Here is an 18,203-nt window from a genome sequence, read left to right on the forward strand (position 1 = left end):
TGCAGACGGCGTGCGCATACTCCCCAAGTACGCCATTTTTGAGGCATCGCAAAAATGGCACCTTCCCCGATTCCAACGTAAATGTGGATTCTCCGGCCGATTGCGATTTTGGCGTCAGCGATCGGAGAATCCGGGCCCTCGTCTCTACAATATAATTGAATACACCAATTCACTGATGATAATCAATGTTTACTGCTGCATAATCATGAATTTAATTATTGTTTTTTGCTATGAAATCAATAGTTAATATAAAAAAAGATACAGAAAGTGAAATGGCTGCAGGAAGCCAGGTGTCAGAGGTATAAAAGGGCTTCCTTGACCTTGTTACTAATGACAGTGAATACACTATGAAAATAACATTTAAAAAGTAAATGTGATTACACATGCGTACTTACAGCTTCTTACATTACAACAGTGAATATGTTTCAAAAGTACTCCATTGGCTTTAAAACACTTTAGGAGGTCCAATGGTAGTGAGAGGTTTTACAGAAATGTACATTTGTTCGAATTGTCTGCAAACAAGAATATATTACACTTGGTGTCCTCACCAATTTATTGATAAAGATTGAGTCTTAATTTTGTGTAATAACCACGTCATTTACAATATTTTTAATACTCTGTGAAACTCCCACACCATATCCACAATTATTTGTTCTAAAACACAGCGAGTTGTTGTGATATGGAATGCGCTGGCTATAAATGGTGCTAGAATCTCATCTCATTGGACTGTAACTTCCAAAAGGGAATTTGATGCATTCTGAAAAAAAACTAGTCGAACTATGGGATTAAATGGGTCATGTTACAATGCAAGCATGGAACAAATGGGCCAAATAGACTCCTCTGTGCTCTAGGAGCCTTGTGTACATTTAAAGCAAGTGGGAACGACCTGGAACCTACACCTATGGGGGTAGGAGATGCAGAGATGACAGAAGGATTTTAATAGGAAATTGGGCAGGCACTGAGAGAAATAAACCTACAGGGATTTGGGGGATAGAACGGGGCAATGGACAGACTGGCTTCCTCCACAGGGAGCCGACATGGTCTCAAAGGGCTGAATGGCCCCATTCCCACCCTCCAGATGCTGTGATCTCAGGGGAGAAATTCAGCAGCTCCAGTCACTCCAACTAACTAGAGTCCTTAATGTTAGCGACATTTAAGACTTATCTGGATTAGCACATGAACTGACAGGGTATGGAAGGATACAGGCAGTTGGCCCAGGCAGGACACGTGATCGGCGCACCTTGGAGGGCCGAAGAGCATGTTCCTGTGCTGTATTGTTCTTTGTTATCTCTAGTACTATTCTTGTAAATGTTCTCTGCACCCTAACTAAGAACCTCACGTCTATGTTTGGGCCCCATATAGGATTCCATTCTTGAGGGATAGAATTGAAAAGCACAGAGGAAATGTTCAACTTGTTTAGAGCCAGGGTTAGACTATGCTGGGAGCACTGACAACATTGGTGATCTCCATTTAGAAAAAGGAAATAGAGGCATTGTAGAAGGTGCAACAAAGATTCATAATATACAGAACTGAGAGCATTTAACACTCAGAAAGGCTGGGGCTGCTTTTTCCTGTAAGAGAGAAGACTGATAGAAGTCTTAAGAGTATGAAGAGATTTCAATCGGAATTTCAATAGAAACCTCTTTACCAAGCGAGTGGTGAGAATGTGGAATTTGCTACCACAGCGAGTGGTTGAGGTGAACAGCAGGAATACATTGAACGTAAAGCTCGATGCATACGTGAGGGAGAAAGGAATAGAGGGAGATGCTGATGGGGGAGATGTAGAGGGGTGGATGAGGCTCATGTGGAGCATAAATACTGACACAGACCATGGCTAACCTCAGCCGGTATGGGAATTTAACCTGTGCTGTTGTGTCACTCAACACAAACCAGCCATCCAGTCAACTGAGCTAACTGATCCCCGTGTAAATCTGTAATAATTCCTTCAATATTAGTGATTGCCTGTCTCCCACCGTACTATTTAATGTAGTTTCCCAGTGCACCTCAGGCAACATGCCCCTCATACCCTGATTGTTTATTCTGTGCGAAGCACCAAGATGATTAAACAAAAGAACCATATAACCACCATAGTCTATCTTCAGGGCAATGAGGCATGATTTTGGGGATTTCCAAACCGAAATGGTAATACAAGCATCTTCTAACCTCCAAACCCCCTTTCACTCTTTATCCTTGTGAAATTGTGCAAACCAGATATTCGCAAGAAGGCTCAGAGAGAATCAGCCCACTGGAGGCGAAGTCCGTGAACCCGGCCAGTCCAGCAGAAAGGAACCCTCTGACGGTCCCCATTGACCAACAGAATGAATAAAATGCATTCATACAATTTACAGTGCAGGAGAAGGCCCATCGAGACTTCACCGGCCATTGGAGAGAGCACCCTACTCAAGGCCACACCTCCACCCTATCCCGTAACCCCACTTAAATGTTTTTGGACACTAAGGGTAATGTAGCATGGCCAATCCACCTAACCCGCACATCTTTGGACTGTGGGATGGAAACCGGAAACACCTGGAGGAAACCCATGCAGACACAGGGACAACATGCAGACGCCTCGCAGACAGTGACCCAAGTCAGGAATCGAACATGGGACCCTGGAGCTGTGAAGCAGCTGTGCTAACCACTGTATTACTGTACTGCCCAAATTTCCTGGAAGTAATTCAGAACAGAAACAAAATCAGCCGAATCCAATCGGTTGTGAACTTGTTGGGTCTCACAAAGTGCCATGAATTACTAAATCCCTTCGCACATTGAGGGCAGGTGAATGGCCTCATCCCCATTGTGAACCTCCTGGTGTGGCTGCAAGCAGCATAACCGAGTGAATCACCGCAAATAACGGGTGTGAGATAATCGGGATTGTGGAAACATGGCTGCAGGATGACCAGGGATGGGAACTGAATATATTCAGTATTTAGGAAGGACAGGCAAAAAGGAAAAGGCAGTGGAGGTGGCAGTGCTGGTTAAAGAGGAAATTAATGCAATAGTGAGGAAGGATATTCGCTCCGACAATGTGGAATCTGTATGGGTAGAGCTGAGAATCAGCAAGGGGCAAAAACATTAGTGGGCGTCGTATATAGACGCCCAAACAGCAGTGGTGATGTTGGGAATGGCATAAAACAGGAAATTAGGCTGATTGTAAAAGTTTCTATAGGTAAGGGAAGAGAAAAAGATGGTGGAGATAAATGTAGGGTTCCTTACAGTCAGAAACAGGGGAATGTATAATAAGTGACAAAGAAATGGGTGAGCAATAAATACATACTTTGTTGTCTTCACAAATGAGGGCACAAATGTTGGGAACGCAGGAAATAGTGAGAGAGAGGGACCTGAAAGAGATCAATATTAGTGGAGAAATGATGTTCGGGAAATTGATGGGACTGAAGGCTGACAAATCCCCAGGGCCTGAGAATCTGCAACCAAAGTACTTCAGAAAGTGGCTCTAGACATAGTGGATGCATCGGTGGTCACCTTCCAGGATTCTATAGACTCTGGAACATTCCTGCAGATTGGAGGATGGTTTATGTCATTCCACTGTTTAAAAAGGGAGATAGAGAGAAAACAGGGAATTATAGATCAGTAAGCCTGAAATTGGCAGTGGGGAAAATTCTAGAATCCAATATTAAAGATTTTATAGCAAAGCACTTATAATAATAATCTTTATTGTCACAAGTAGGCTTACATTAACACTGTAATGAAGTTACTGTGAAAATCTCCCAGTCGCCACATTCCGGCACCTGTTTGGGTACAGTGAGGGGGAATTCAGAATGTCCAAATCACCAAGTCTTTTGGGACTTGGAGGAAACCGGAGCACCCGGAGGAAACCCACACAGACACGGGAGAAGGTGCAGACTTCACACAGACAGTGACCCAAGCCGGGAATCGAACCTTGGACCCTGGCGCTGTGAAGCAACAGTGCTACCGTGCCTCCCTAGGAAACTTAGAAACCAGTGGCAGGATCGGACAGAGTCAGCATGGATTTATGAAGGAGAAATCATGCTTGACAAATCTACTGGAATTGTTTGAGGGTGTAACTGGTTGGCCGACAGGAAACAAAGAGTAGGGATTAATGGTCTTTTCCAAATTAGCAGGCAGTGACTCGTGGGGTTACGCAGTGATCGTTGCTAGGACCCCAGATATTCACAAGATATATTAATAATTTTTTTAAAAACCCAATTCCTTTTTTCCAATTTAGCGTGGCCAATTCACCGACCCTGCACATCTTTGGGGTTATGGGGGTCAGACACACACAGGTACAGCGAGAACTTGTCTCCACATGGACAGTGACCCGGGACAGGATTGAACGCTGGTCCTCAGCTCTGTGCAGTGCTCACCACTGGGCCACCTTATATATTAACGATTTAGATGAGGGAACAAACTGCAATATCTCCAAATTTACAGATGACACCAAGTTGCCTGGAAGGGTGAGCTGTGAGGAGGTTGCAGAGTTCCTTCAGCGTGATTTGCACAAGTTGGGTGAGTGGGCAAATGAATGGCAGATACAGTATAATTTGGAAAAATGCGAGGTTATCCACTTTGGTACCAAACACAAGATGGCAGACTATTATCTGAACGGCCATAAATTAGGAGATGGGAATGTGCAACGAGACCTGGATATCCTCGTACACCAGTCACTGAAGGTAAGCATGCAGCTACAGCAGGCGGTAAAGAGGGCAAATGGTATGCTAGCCTTCATTGCGAGCAGATTCCAGTACAGGAGCAGGAATATCATTCAGCAATTATACAGGGCAGGGCGAGGCTGTACCTGGAATATTGTGAGCAGTTTTGGGCTCCTTATCTGAGGAAGGATGTTCTTGCTCTAGACGGAGTGCAGCGGAGGTTTGATTCCTGGGATGGTGGGACTGACGTATGAGAGATTGAAACAGTTAGGTTTGTATTCGCTGGAGTTCAGAATAATGGGAGATCTCATAGAAACCTACAATATTCTAACAGGACTTGACAGGGTAGATGCAGGAAAGATTTTCCCGATGGTGGGAGTGTACAGAACCACAGGAAATAGTTATTTGTTTGCAAGAAGCAGTGAGATATAGCACTGAGGGCGAAGGGGATCAAAGGATATGGAGGGGAAAGCGGGATTGGGCTATTGAGTTGGATGATAAGCCACGATCATAAAGAATGGCAGGGCAGATGCAAAGGGCCAAATGGTCTCTTCCTGCTTCTATTTTCTATGTTTCTATGTAATCCCTTCCCACACTAAGAGCAGGTGAATGGCCTCCCTCCAGTGTGAACTCGCTGATGTCTCTGCAGGATGGATGAATCAATGAATCCCTTCCCTCACTGAGATTAGGTGAATGGCTTCTCCCCAGTGTGAACTCGCTGGTGTGTCTGCAGGTTGGGTAACTGAGTGAATCTCTTCCCACAATCAGAGCAGGTGAACGGCCTCTCCCCACTGAATTCGCTGATGGTTCCGCAGGTGGATAGATCACGGAATCCCTTCCCACAATCAGAGCAGGTGAACAGTCTCTCCCCAGTGTGAACTCGCTGGTGTCTCTGCAGGGTGGATAACTGAGTGAATCCCTTCCCACACTCAAGAGCATGTGAACGGACGCTCACCACTGTGAATTTGCTGGTGTGTTTGCAAGGTGAACAGATCAATGAATCCCTTCCCACACTGACAGCAGGTGAATGGCCTCTCCGCACTGTGAATTCGCTGGTGTTTCCGCAGGTTGGATAGATCACGGAATCCCTTCCCACACTGAGAGCAGGTGAACGGCCTCTCCCCACTGTGAATTCGCTGATGGTTCCGCAGGGTGGATAGATCACGGAATCCCTTCCCACAATCAGAGCAGGTGAATGGCTTCTCCCCAGTGTGAACTTGCTGGTGTCTCTGCAGGGTGGATAACTGAGTGAATCCATTCCCACAGAGGGAGCAGGTGAATGGCCTCTCCCCAGTGTGAACTCGCTGATGTGACTGCAGGGTGGGTGTATCAATGAATCCCTTCCCACACTGACAGCAGGTGAATGGCCTCTCCCCAGTGTGAATTCGCTGGTGTTTCCGCAGGTTGGATGAATCACTGAATCCCTTCCCACACTGAGAGCAGGTGAATGGCCTCTCCCCAGTGTGAAATCGCTGGTGTCTCAGCAGGCTGAATGAATCAATGAATCCCTTCCCACACTGAGAGCAGGTGAATGGCGTCTCCCCAGTGTGAGCTCGCTGGTGTGACTGCAGGCTAGAGAACTGAGTAAATCTCTTCTCACACTGAGAGCAGGTGAATGGCCTCTCCCCAGTGTGACTGCGTCGATGAGTCTCCAGCGCAGATGGCCACCTGTATCCCTTCCCACAGTCCTCACATTTCCACGGTTTCTCCATGTTTTGGGTCTCCTCTTGTCTCTCCAGATTGGACAGTCAGTGGGAGCTTTGTCTTCACACAGATGTGCACTGTCTCTCCTCACTGAATGGTGTGATAGTTTTTCAGGCTGTGTATCTGGTTTCGGCTCTTTCCACAGTCAGTTCACTGGAACACTCTCACTCGGGTGTGTGTTGTGTGGGTCTCGGTGCTTTTCCAATCACACTGATGTTTCCACAGTCAGTTCACTGGAACACTCTCACTCGGGTGTGTGTTGTGTGGGTCTCGGTGCTTTTCCAGTCACGCTCACGTTTAAAATCTTTTGAAGCCAACAGATCGGACAAACATTTCTCCAACTCGCCGATGATATTCAGAGCCCGATGATATTCAGATCAGAAAGAATCGAGTGTGTTTGTCACATTGAGACGCGATGTTTGAGATTTCTGTCTTTAATCCCTCCTTTTCTAATATCCTTTAAAAACAATTTACAAAAGCCATCAGTTAGTACAGGATAAAAATTCAGAACAGACAATTCTAGTTCCTGTGGAACATTATTTCCTCTCTCATTCTCCAAAAGCTGTAAATCTCCATCCCACACAATCTCCCTCCATTCTCACTCTGCTGTATCTAATATTAACCCTCCCAATTCTCCTGAAGGTGCTGATTCAGGCTGATTGACAGATCCAAGCTCAGCTCACTGCTTCCTGACCAGGACACAGAGATTAGAATAGGAGCAAGAGTAGGCCATTCGGCCCACCGAGTCTGCTCAACCATTCAATGAGATCCTTGGCCGATCTACCTCAGCACCATTTTCCCACACGGTCCCCATATCCCTTGATATCTTCAATATCTAGAAACCTGTCAATATTTGTCTTGAACATACCTGATGACTGAGGTTCCACATTTCTCTGGGGTAGAGAATTCCAAAGATTCACCACATCCTCGACTGAAGAAATCCTTCCTCATCTCAGCATTCTCTCTATTTTCCAACCTGTTCCCCATAACCTTAACTCCAATGTCAATAAAATATCTGTCCAACTTGTGCTTCAATATATTCAATGACCCCCCCCAGATACAACTGGTCCCTGTGGAAGAGAAATCCAAAGACTAACAACCCTCTGAGGGAAGAGATGACTGGAAATCTATAACGTAGCTACATTCTTATATTACAAGAGAAGAAATAAGAATACATTTACTTTATTACAGAACGGTAAATAATAATATATCTAGTCTGTAGCATGTAACAACATGAGATATATCTCTGTCCATTATTAATTTACTGTCCCCTGAAATGTCAGCCATCTCCTGGGAAACCCACCCCTTTAATTGTCAACATCAAGAAAGAGACAATCCGTTTTTAAAATAAATTTCGAGTGACCAATTATTTTTTTCCAATTAAGGTGCAATTTAGCGTGGCCAATCCACCTATCCTGCATATCTTTGGTTTGTGGAGGTGATACACATGCCGACACGGGGAGAATGTGCAAACTCCACATGGACAGTGACCCGGGGCCTGGATCAAACATGGGTCCATGGCGCTGTGAGGCAGCAGTACTAAGCGTGGTGCGACCAGAGACCATTCTTTGAGTCAGACAAATAAATGCGTCAAGATGTTAAGGAGATGGGTGGGAGGAGTTGGAAACGCTTTGCGGAGCTGCTAACCTGCATGAAAATATTGTTTTCCCAATTAATGTGGTTCCAGTTTGCGCTCAAATCATCAAGGAGGACTCTGCTCTCAGGGAAGAAAGGAAACCCTGGGAGGTGGGCGGTGAGGATTCACAAACACCCGCTGGAGGCCCCAAATCCCGCAATAAGACCCATTGGTTTTATTGTCTGTTTGCAGACAGGAGCTGGAGAACTGAACCCAGGCAGAGGAGAGGGAGGGATAAAACTGGGAGTGGAGGAAAGAAATGGTGCAGATGGTGAGATGGGTTTGGATTTCAGCCCAATTTAGTGTGGCCAATCCACCTACCCTGAACACCTTTGGGTTGTGGAGGTGAGACCCACGCAGACACGGGGAGCATGTGCAAACTCCACACAGACAGTAATCTGGGCTGGGGCCGGCATCGATCCTCAGTGCCATCGGCAGCAGTGCTAACCAGTGTGCTACCATGCCGCCCCTAAGATTGTGAGTTTCCGACATGGGTCCTGTGTAATGGTACAGAGCCACACATGGGGTCAGGCATCCGTTGAGTCCGGAGAGCAGGATTTGCTTCTGTTTCTTTAATTCTCTGCTGCTGCTCTGATCATAGATATCTGGTTCTGTGCAAACCGAGGTAAAGGGAGGTCAGGTACGCAGGACAAAGGATAATGCAGTTTGCTGGCCAGGCTGTCTCCATTCTGAGCAATGTGGAACAAGCTTCTCCCAGTCATTGAAAATGTTGCCCCCAACAAACATGGCGGCCGCACATGCGCTCTGCTGCACATTGTCCCGAATAAAGATGGCGGTCGTTAGCCCGAACGAATCACCACACCCTCGCGGCCCCGCTCCGTGAAATGGGGGAACCAGGAAGTGGTTTTTCCGGGTATGGGCTTGCACAACATGTTGAGAAAACTTTTCCACACACCAGCCAGATCCATCGCTCCCCGCGTTCCACAATATTCCTCTTACCCTTTGTGGATCAGAGATAAAAGCATCTCTCCATCGCCATTACCCGCACTGCGCATGCTTCAGTCGAAGTCCCACCCACCCTCACTCACTCCGATTGGTTGGAGGACCAGCCGCTCCCGCTCAGTCCTCCAGTCCCGCCCCCTCTTCCTATTGGCCCGGAACTGCCGTCAATCACTCCCCAGGCATTGTGATGTGTGGCATGCGCAGTGCGGCTCATGCCCAGGGACAGACCTTTGTTTGTCTCATCTTCAGGCGGGAAGTAGGCGGATAAGCGGAGGCAGCGTTAGGGGCAGTGGGTGGGAGGGGAGGCTTCACACACCCAGTGGGGGCCTCAACACCCCGAATAACAAACTAGCGGCACCGCCTCAACCCAACACAACGGCAGCTGCCGCTTTCTCCCGGTGCCAGGCCCCAGAGGCCAAATGTGGCTTCAGGAAGGAAATGGAGCAATGGATTTGTTCAGGAGAAATTATCTTTAACTCACTTTACTGATCCTAGAGCCGGAGGAGAGAATGGCGGGGCGGGCGCATTTCTATCCTGCTCTCTCACTGATGGATGTGTTAATGCAGATGGTGGAATTTAAATTCGAGGGAGAATCTGGAATTCAAAGCTGCACTCAGTATTAATGACCTTGAACCATTGTGGTGAGTGTGTGGGAAGGGGAAAGCGTGGGACTGGGATTTGCAGCTTCAGGAAATGAGAGAAACAATTATTACCCAGAAACTTGAATTATCTGTTCTGAATTTCTGACCTTTGTAAACTAATTTTACAGGGTTTCAAGGAGTGGATCGATAAACAGGAAACTCAAATCAATCATCACATCACAATCTGACAGTCACTCAATTCATCAGGATCTGAATATCATTGGCTTTTGAATATGGAAGAAATGTTTGTTCTGTCTGTGGGAAAACATTTCAAACATCAGTGTGACTAGAAAAGCACTAGAGGCACACACACCCGACTGAGAGTGTTCCAGTGAACTGAATGTGGAAAGAGCTTGAACCAGTTACACAGCCTGACAAACACCACACAATTCACAGCGAGGAGAAACTGCACGTATTGTGTGTGGAAGAAGCTTCAACTCATCGTCCAACATGAGATTCACAAGGACGCTGGCATCATTGAGAAACCGTGGAAATGTGAGGAATGTGGGAAGGGATTCAGTTACCATTCTGAGCTGGAAACTCATCAATGCAGTCACACCGGGGAGAGAGCATTCACCTGTTCTGAGTGTGGAAAGTGACTCACTTGACTAACACATCTGACTGCACACCAACTTGTTCACTCTCACATGAGACCTTTTAAACGTTCCGATTGTGGGAAGAGCTTTAAAAACAAATTTAATCTCTGACACACCAGCAGGTTCACACTGGGGGAGGCCGATTACTTGCTCCGAGTGTGAGAATCAATTCACTCAGTTATCCAGCCTTTTGGCACACCAGCGAATGCATAGCGAGGAGAACCATTCACATGCGTTGGCTGTTGGAAGGGATTCGCTCAGTTATCCAACCTTCTGACACACCAGCGACTTCACACTGGAGAGTAACCATTCGCCTGTCCTAGTGTGGGGTGACATTCGCTCAATTCTGCAAACTTGCATCATCAGCGGATTCACACTGGGGAGAGACCATTCACGTGCTGTGTGTGTGGGAAGAGATTCACTCGTTCACTCACCCTGCAGAAACACCAGCGAGTTCACAAGTGATTATAGGGATTGGATTCTGTTACTGCTGCTGTTAATCACATCCAGAACTGAACCGTGTTCATTCTGACAGTTGTCAGAGTTTGTTTCAGTTGATGTTAATCATTCCTGTGACTCGGCCGGAGTTTAATATTCTGTAGATTAATTAGATTAGCTCTATGTTGACGACAGTGTTCCAGTCCTTGATTTCTCTAAGATAGGAGGAGACTGATTGATGTCCTGTTACCGACTGTTCCATTGTTGGATCTTTTCGGATTTGTTTTGGAAGATGTGGTAAAGCAAAGCGTAAGACAAGAGAGAAAGGTAAGAATATGGGAAATGATAAACAGACTGTGGCAGGAAGAGACAGAGAGAACACATTTAAAATTACATCAGATAAACACTTCAAAATGAATAAAAGGACAAAACTAAAGGATCTGTATGTGAAATTTAGGAAGGCTAGAAATCTAGGAAAAGGTGGAAGAGCGGCTCTGTTAATTATTGATGCTGTTGGCACATTAGACAGGGATGACCTAAGCTCAGGAAACCAGGATGTAGGAGTGGTTTGAATTGAGATAAAAAATGATAAAGGCAAGAATTTACTTCTGGGAGTGGTGTGCAGGCCTCCTAATTATAACGACACAGTAGGACAGAGTGTAAAGGAAGAGATAATGGGAGCTTGTCAGAAAAGGTACAGCGATAATCAAGGAGGATTTTAGTCAACTTATAGACTCGAAAAATCAGATGGTCGAAGGTAGCATAGGTGAGGATTTCACAGAATAGTTGCAATAGTTTCTACAATCAGCACATTTTGGAGCCAACCAGAGGTCAGGTTATACCAGATATGTGACATGTGGTGCAGTGGATAGCACTGGGACTGCGGCGCTAAGGACCCAGGTTCGAATCCTGGCCTTGGGTCACTGTCCATGTGGAGTTTGCACATTCTCCCCATGTCTGCGTGGGTTTCACCCCCACAACCTAAAAGATGTGCAGATTAGGTGGATTGGCCACGCTAAATCGCCCCTTAATTGGAAAAAAAAATTGTGTTCTCTAAATTAAAAAAAAAGGTTATACCAGACTCGATATTGTGGAACAAGGATTAATTGATAACCTCACGGTGAAGGCGTCCCCAGGTAACAGTGATTATAAAATGATTGAATTTGACATGCAGTTTGAGGGGAAGAAGATTGAATCCAAGACGAGTAAATTAAGATTAAATAAAAGCAATTACTTGGGCATCAATGCAGAGCTAGCTAAAATGAACTTTCAAATTGTCAGGTCAATAGAGATTCAGTAGCAGACATTGAACGGGATATTTCAGTATACACAGAATAGATACATTCTCGTAAGAATGGAAAATGCCAAGTTGAGGACACAGCATCTGTCTTTAACTAAAAAAGTTAAAGACATAGCAATGTTTTTTTAAAAGCACGTAACAGCGCAAAGGCAGATTTCAGGTCAGAACATTAGGCAGAATATAAAGAATAAAATATAAACACAAAAATAATAATAAGACGGGAATAATTAGAGTGCCAGAGAAAGCTGGCTAGAAATATAAAGACAGATAGAGTTTCAATAAATTACAATCACCAGGGAAGTGTTAATGAGCAATGTTTGAGTCTGCAGGCTGACAAAACCCTGGATTCGGGTCGACTTCACCATAAGATCCTGAAAGAAGCAACTAATGAGAGAGTTGATGCACCCGTTTCATTGTTCAAAATTTGCTCGATACAGGGAGGAATCCATTAAATTGGAAAATAACAAAAGTAACTCCTTTATTCACAATGGGAGGGGGGCAGTTAGCTGGAAACGACAGGCCAGTCAGCAAAACATCTGTCATAGGGAACATGTTAGAAAAATTCAAGGTAATCAGGCAGATTATGGTTTTGTGAAAGGGAAATCATATTTACCCAATTTATCAGAGTTATTTGATGGAGTCACATGTACTGTGGCTAAAAGGGAACAGGTGAATGTACTGTCCTTAGATTTCCAGAAGGCATTTGATAGGTTGTCATATCAAAGGTTATTGTAGAAAATAAAAACTCAGGATCTAACACCATAAGATATAGGAGCAGAATTAGGCCACTCGCCCCATAGAGTCTGCTCTGCCATTCCATCATGGCTGATATTTTTTCATCCCCATTCTTCTGCCTTCTCCCCAGAACACCTGATCCCCTTATTAATCAAGAATCTATCTATCACTGTCTTAAAGACACTCGGTGATTTGTCCTCCACAGCTTTCTGCGGCAAAGTGCCACAAATTCACCACCCTCTGGCTGAAGAAATTCCTAAATCTCTGCTTTCAAGAATGGTACCTTGTGTCTGAGATTGGTTCTAGTTTTTCCTGCAAGTGGAAACATCCTCTCCACATCCACTCTATCCAGGACTCACAGTATCCTGTACGTTTCAGGAAAATCCCCCCCCCCCCCCCCCCCCATCCTTCTGAACTCTCAACAAGTGCAGACCCAGAGTCCTCATACGACAAGTTCTTCATTCCAGGGATCATTCTTGTGAACCTCCTGTGGACCCTTTCCCAAGGCTGGCACATTGTTCCTTTGATACGGGGCCCAAAACTCCAAATGTTACCTGCCTTATACAGCCTCAGAAGTACAGCCCTGCTTTTGTATTCTAGCCCTCTCGACATGAGTGTTAACATTGCATTTGCCTTCCTTGGGCAGCACAGTAGCACAAGTGGATAGCACTGTGGCTTCACAGCGCCAGGGTCCCAGGATCGATTCCCCGCTGGGTCACTAAGCGGAGTCTGCACGTTCTCCCTGTGTCTGTGTGAGTTTTCCCTGGGTGCTCAGGTTTCCTCCCACAGTCCAAAGACATGCAGGTGAGGTGGATTACCCTTGCCATGATAAATTGCCCTTAGTGACCAAAAAGGATAGGTGGGGCTATTGGGTGATGGGGATAGGGTGGAGTGAGGGCTTAAGTGGGTCGGTGCAGGCTCGGTGGGCCAATCGGTAGGCTTCATTGAAGGGTTTATTTTAAGTCACAAGCTTTCGGAGCGCTGCTCCTTCAAAAGTTTCTGATTTGAAATAAACCTGTTGTACTTTAAGCTGCAGTTGTGACTTAGAAAAGGGGCAAACGTGGATTTCCTCCGATACAATCTCCGCATTTTGACGTCATAATGTAACCTTCCTGAATCAGCCAATAGGAATCACTCTGTTCCGCGGTGACGTCTGCGGCTTGCAGAGCGCAGGGCCGGGACTCGGAGATAGGAGCCCCGCCCCTCGGAGACAGTGGCCTCGCCCCTCGGAGCCAGGAGCCCCGCCCCCCGCAGACAGCGGCCCCGCCCCATAGTTGCCCCGCCCCCTGCACTTCCTCGCGGGGACTTCCATGCGCAGCGCAGAGCTGTGACGAGCATGCGCAGTGCTGATGCTGGAACTGGACAGAGTGGATGGGAGATGATCGCCATCGCTTTGGATAATGCAGCCGCTGAGTAAGAGGGAGGAATGAAGTCTGCAGAATAACCTGAGAGAATTCATAACCACTCCGTGGAAGATTCAAAGCCAGAATAAACAGTTAGTGGACCCGTGCTTGCGGCTGAGCGACCTTTCCTGGTGAGTATCTCAGGTAACGGCTGCCATTGTCTGGGGGGGGCATCAGAAAGGCGCATGCGCCATCTTTCTATTGGACGATGTACACGAGGACGCATGCGCCACCATTCAGGCTCAGAAATCAGTAAGAGAGAAATTTGCGAATTGATTCCTGGACATTTTTTTAATTCGTTGATGGGATGTGGACGTCGCAGTCTGTGCCAGCATTTGTTGCCCGTCCCTAATTGCCCTTGAGGGAGCATTTAAAGGTCAACCATATTGCTGTGGGTCGGGAGTCACATATAGGCCAGACAAAGATGGCAGATTTCCTTCCTTAAATGGCATTCGTGAACCAGATGTTTTTTTTTACAACAATCATCAATGGTTTCATGGTCACCATTAACCTTTCCAGATTTTTATTGAATTCAAATTTCACCATCTGCAGTGGCAGGATTTGAACCTGGGACCGACCCAGAGCATTGTTCTGGGGGACAATACCATTACGCCACCACCGCCATTAACTAACATGGATTCTGGAAACTCCTATACAGGGTGAGAAGGGGAAAAGATGTGCACACAGCAAACTGAAACCAAGAAGAATTTTGGTCTTTTCTGAATGTCTATCTGGGACTGACAGAACTTCCTTTTTCAGGGTGTTTTGGAGAACTGAACTCTGGCAGAGGAGAGAGAGGGAGAAAACTTGGAGTTGAGGAAAGTAACGTAGAAGATAGTGAGATGGGTTTGGATTTCAGCCCAAGGAGGAGGGAGAGTGTGTGGGACGGGGATTTACTGCTTTGGGGGAACAAGAGAGGGAAAAATATACCAGAGAAATTAAAATTGTCTGTTTAGAATTTCTATCCTGGACTGACAGTGATGACTTTTGTAACACCTTTTACAGGATATTAGAAGGTGAGGAGAATTTGCCATCGGAAATCTCAAACAAAACATCAGATCAACATTCAACAGAATAACTCTATTCTTCAGGACCTGAATATCATCAGCTTCTGAATGTGGAAAGAAGAAGGTTCTCATTTGGAAAAAGATTTAAAATATCAGTGTGACTGGAAGAACACCGAGAAACACTAACACCCGAATGTGTGTTCCTGAAAACTGACTGTAGCACTTACACAGCTTGAAAAAATATAACTTAATTGCTCTGGGAAGAAGCTGTACACTTGTTCTGTGTGGAGAGACACAAGGACACTGGCACCATGGAGAAACTGTGGAAATGTGGGGAGGTATTCACTTTCCCCTCCCAGCTGGTAACTCATCGACGCACTCACAGTGGGGAAAGGCCGTTCACCTGCTCCGTGTGTGGGAAGGGATTCACTCGGTCGTCAAACTTAGCAATACACCAGCGGGTTCATACTGGGGAGAGGCCATTCACCTGCTCTGTATGTGGGAAGGGATTCGCTCGGTCAACACACTTAGCATTACACAAGCGGGTTCACACTGGGGAGAGGCCATTCACCTGCTCTGTGTGTGGGAAGGGATTCATTAACTCATCCAACCTAGTGTCACACCAGCGAATTCACACTGGGGAGAAACCATTCAGCTGCACTGACTGTGGAATGAGCTTTAGGCTTTCATCCACCCTGCAGAAACACCAGCGAGTTCACACTGGGGAGAAACCATTCAGCTGCACTGACTGTGGAGAGAGCTTCAGGCATTCTAGCAGCTTCATCGTACACCAACGAATTCACAGAGGGGAGCGACCATTCACCTGCTCTTTGTGTGGGAGGGGATTCACTCAGTCATCTAACCTAGCATTACACCAGCGGGTTCACAGTGGGGAGAGGCCGTTCACCTGCTCCGAGTGTGGGAAGGGATTCACTGATTCATGCCAGTTGCTGAGACATGAACAAGTTCACACTGGGGAAAGGCCATTCACCTGCTCCGAATGTGGGAAGGGATTCACTGATTCATCCCAACTGCTGAGACATGAACGGGTTCACACTGGGGAGAGGCCGTTCACCTGCCCCGAGTGTGGGAAGGGGTTCATTGATTCATCCCAATTGCTGAAACACCAGCGACGTCACAAGTGACTCAGGGATTGGATTCTGCTGTTATTGCCGCTGTTACTGACAACTAGGCCCGAATAACATTCGTTCTGACAGATGGGGTTTGTTTCTGCTAATGTTAATCCACTGTTTAGCTGAGCTGGAATTAATTATTCTGGATCTATAGCTGATTGTGTTCTCGGGGCTGCAGAATTCTGGAAACGCTGTCTGTGATCTTTCCCCATAATTCAGAAACTCTCATTGGAAATTAGTTCACAACAATGTTCTGGACTTTTCCTTCAATCACAAAATGACCTTTGGTACAAAATCTACAATTCAGTGTCTGATTTGTTCCACTGATTAACATTTCCGATTAGAAAGTGCTGATCAGCCCTTGCTGCCAATTCTCACTGATTTGTACATTACACACAGTGAAGCCTCTGTTATCGCCCAGAAAGGGAATGGGAATTGGTGGAGAATTGAGAGTTCAGAATGTTATCCTTCCCATCTCCCATCTTGTCCAGAAATCCCCTCAGACCAGGAATGGAGACAAGTTCAATCCAAGTAATAGATTGTAAGAAATCACAGTTTAATCGACTTATGTAAAATCATCAGAAATTTATGGCATATTCCAGAAATAGCTCTCCCTCTGTATTCTGAAGAAAGCTTCTATGTCAACTTGCTGACTGACAAACACAGGACAGACCTGTTATCTCAGCCAAGGACAATGTCTTGAGCATAGCCCCTGAAAGAAGACATTTTTAACACTTATACAATTGGACATTATGAGCCAGTCGTAACCCAACTGTGTGCAACAATTAACAATGGCTCTCAAGAACAAGGAGATTTCAAAGTGATTGGCTTCATCCAAACATCGAAATCTGGCTCACACCAGTGAACCGTTCAGAGGGCACTGCAGCCACCAGCCATGGACACCAACACCAGTGAACCGTTCAGAGGCGGCAGCTACCAGCCATTGACACTGACACCAGTGAACCGTTCAGAGGAGACGGCAGCCACCAGCCATGGACACCAACACCAATGAATCGTTAAGAGGACACAGCCTCCCCGAACAGGCGCCGGAATGTGGCGACTGGGGGCTTTTCACAGTAACTTCATTTGAAGCCGACTCGTGACAATAAGAAATTTTCATTTCATTTCACACTGCAGCCACCAGCCATGGACACCAACACTCACTCGGCACAATCCTTCTGTTTGTCCTCCAGGAGCCAGAAACCATCCTCACCTAAAAAAGTGATTCACCTGAAGAAGGAGCCGTGCTCCGAAAGCTCGTGTTTGAAACAAACCTGTTGGACTTTAACCTGGTGTTGTGAGACTTCTTACTGTGCTCACCCCAGTCCAACGCCGGCATCTCCACATCATGACCTAAAAAAGTGTTCACTATTTCTGTCCATTTAACTCCAGTTTGTTGCTTCCCAATAAACTGTTTTAAAATCACTCCTGAGCTCAATCCTCTTTTCGGGTAATGATTCCTCACTCTGAATCTTTCAAGTGGTGTTAAGAGTGGAATCACATCGCCTCTCGGCCTTTTGGCTAAGGTCAGCGTGAGGTCAGGTGTAATAAGCCCACAAGACATAGGAGCAGAATTAGGCCACTCGGCCCATTGAGTCTGCTCCACCATTCAATCATGGCTGATATTTTTCTCATCCCCATTCTCCTGCCTTCTCCCCATAACCCCTGATCCCCTTATTAATCAAGAACCTATGTATCTCTGTCTTAAAGACACTCCGTAATTTAGCCTCCACAGCCTTTACAGCAATGAGTTCTACAGATTAACCACCCTCTGGCTGAAGAAATTCCTCCTCATCTCTGTTTTAAAGGATCGTCCTTTAGCCTGAGATGGTGTCCTCTGCTTCTAGTTTTCCTACAAGTGGAAACATCCTCTCCGCGTCCTCTCTATCCAGACCTCACAGTATCATGTAAGTTACAATAAGATCCCCCATCATCCTTCTAGTGCCTGGATCTGGGATGTCGCTCTCGTGGGGACCATGAATTGGACTCAATTTGAATTGGTTTTTGGAGCAGGCAAGG

The 18,203-nt window shown here is 46.1% G+C and overlaps 2 protein-coding genes across 3 annotated transcripts in view; one reads left to right on the forward strand and one right to left on the reverse strand.

Annotated features, from left to right (window-relative positions):
* The window catches only part of LOC119960553 (zinc finger protein 239-like), a 47,198-nt gene extending 29,676 nt beyond the window's left edge, over positions 1-17,522 (reverse strand). The window contains exon 1 of the mRNA XM_038788204.1: positions 17,505-17,522. The gene's annotated coding sequence lies outside the window, so the exon portion shown is untranslated. The remainder of the gene's footprint in view (positions 1-17,504) is intronic.
* LOC119960558 (zinc finger protein 79-like) lies at positions 9,142-17,642 on the forward strand. 2 transcript variants are annotated; one of them, XM_038788213.1, is made up of 3 exons: positions 9,142-9,572; positions 9,701-10,933; positions 15,050-17,642. In XM_038788213.1, the coding sequence occupies exon 3, from the start codon at positions 15,363-15,365 to the stop codon at positions 16,194-16,196; it is 834 nt and encodes a 277-aa protein (XP_038644141.1). In that variant the 5' UTR covers positions 9,142-9,572; positions 9,701-10,933; positions 15,050-15,362; the 3' UTR covers positions 16,197-17,642. The 2 variants fall into 2 exon arrangements, with proteins under 2 accessions (XP_038644141.1, XP_038644142.1); XM_038788214.1 differs by lacking the exons at positions 9,142-9,572; positions 9,701-10,933 and adding an exon at positions 13,921-14,175.
* Positions 17,643-18,203: the final 561 nt, after the last annotated feature.

The sequence above is a fragment of the Scyliorhinus canicula genome, unplaced genomic scaffold (assembly GCF_902713615.1).
Source record: "Scyliorhinus canicula unplaced genomic scaffold, sScyCan1.1, whole genome shotgun sequence".
Classification (NCBI taxonomy): Eukaryota; Metazoa; Chordata; class Chondrichthyes; order Carcharhiniformes; family Scyliorhinidae; genus Scyliorhinus; species Scyliorhinus canicula.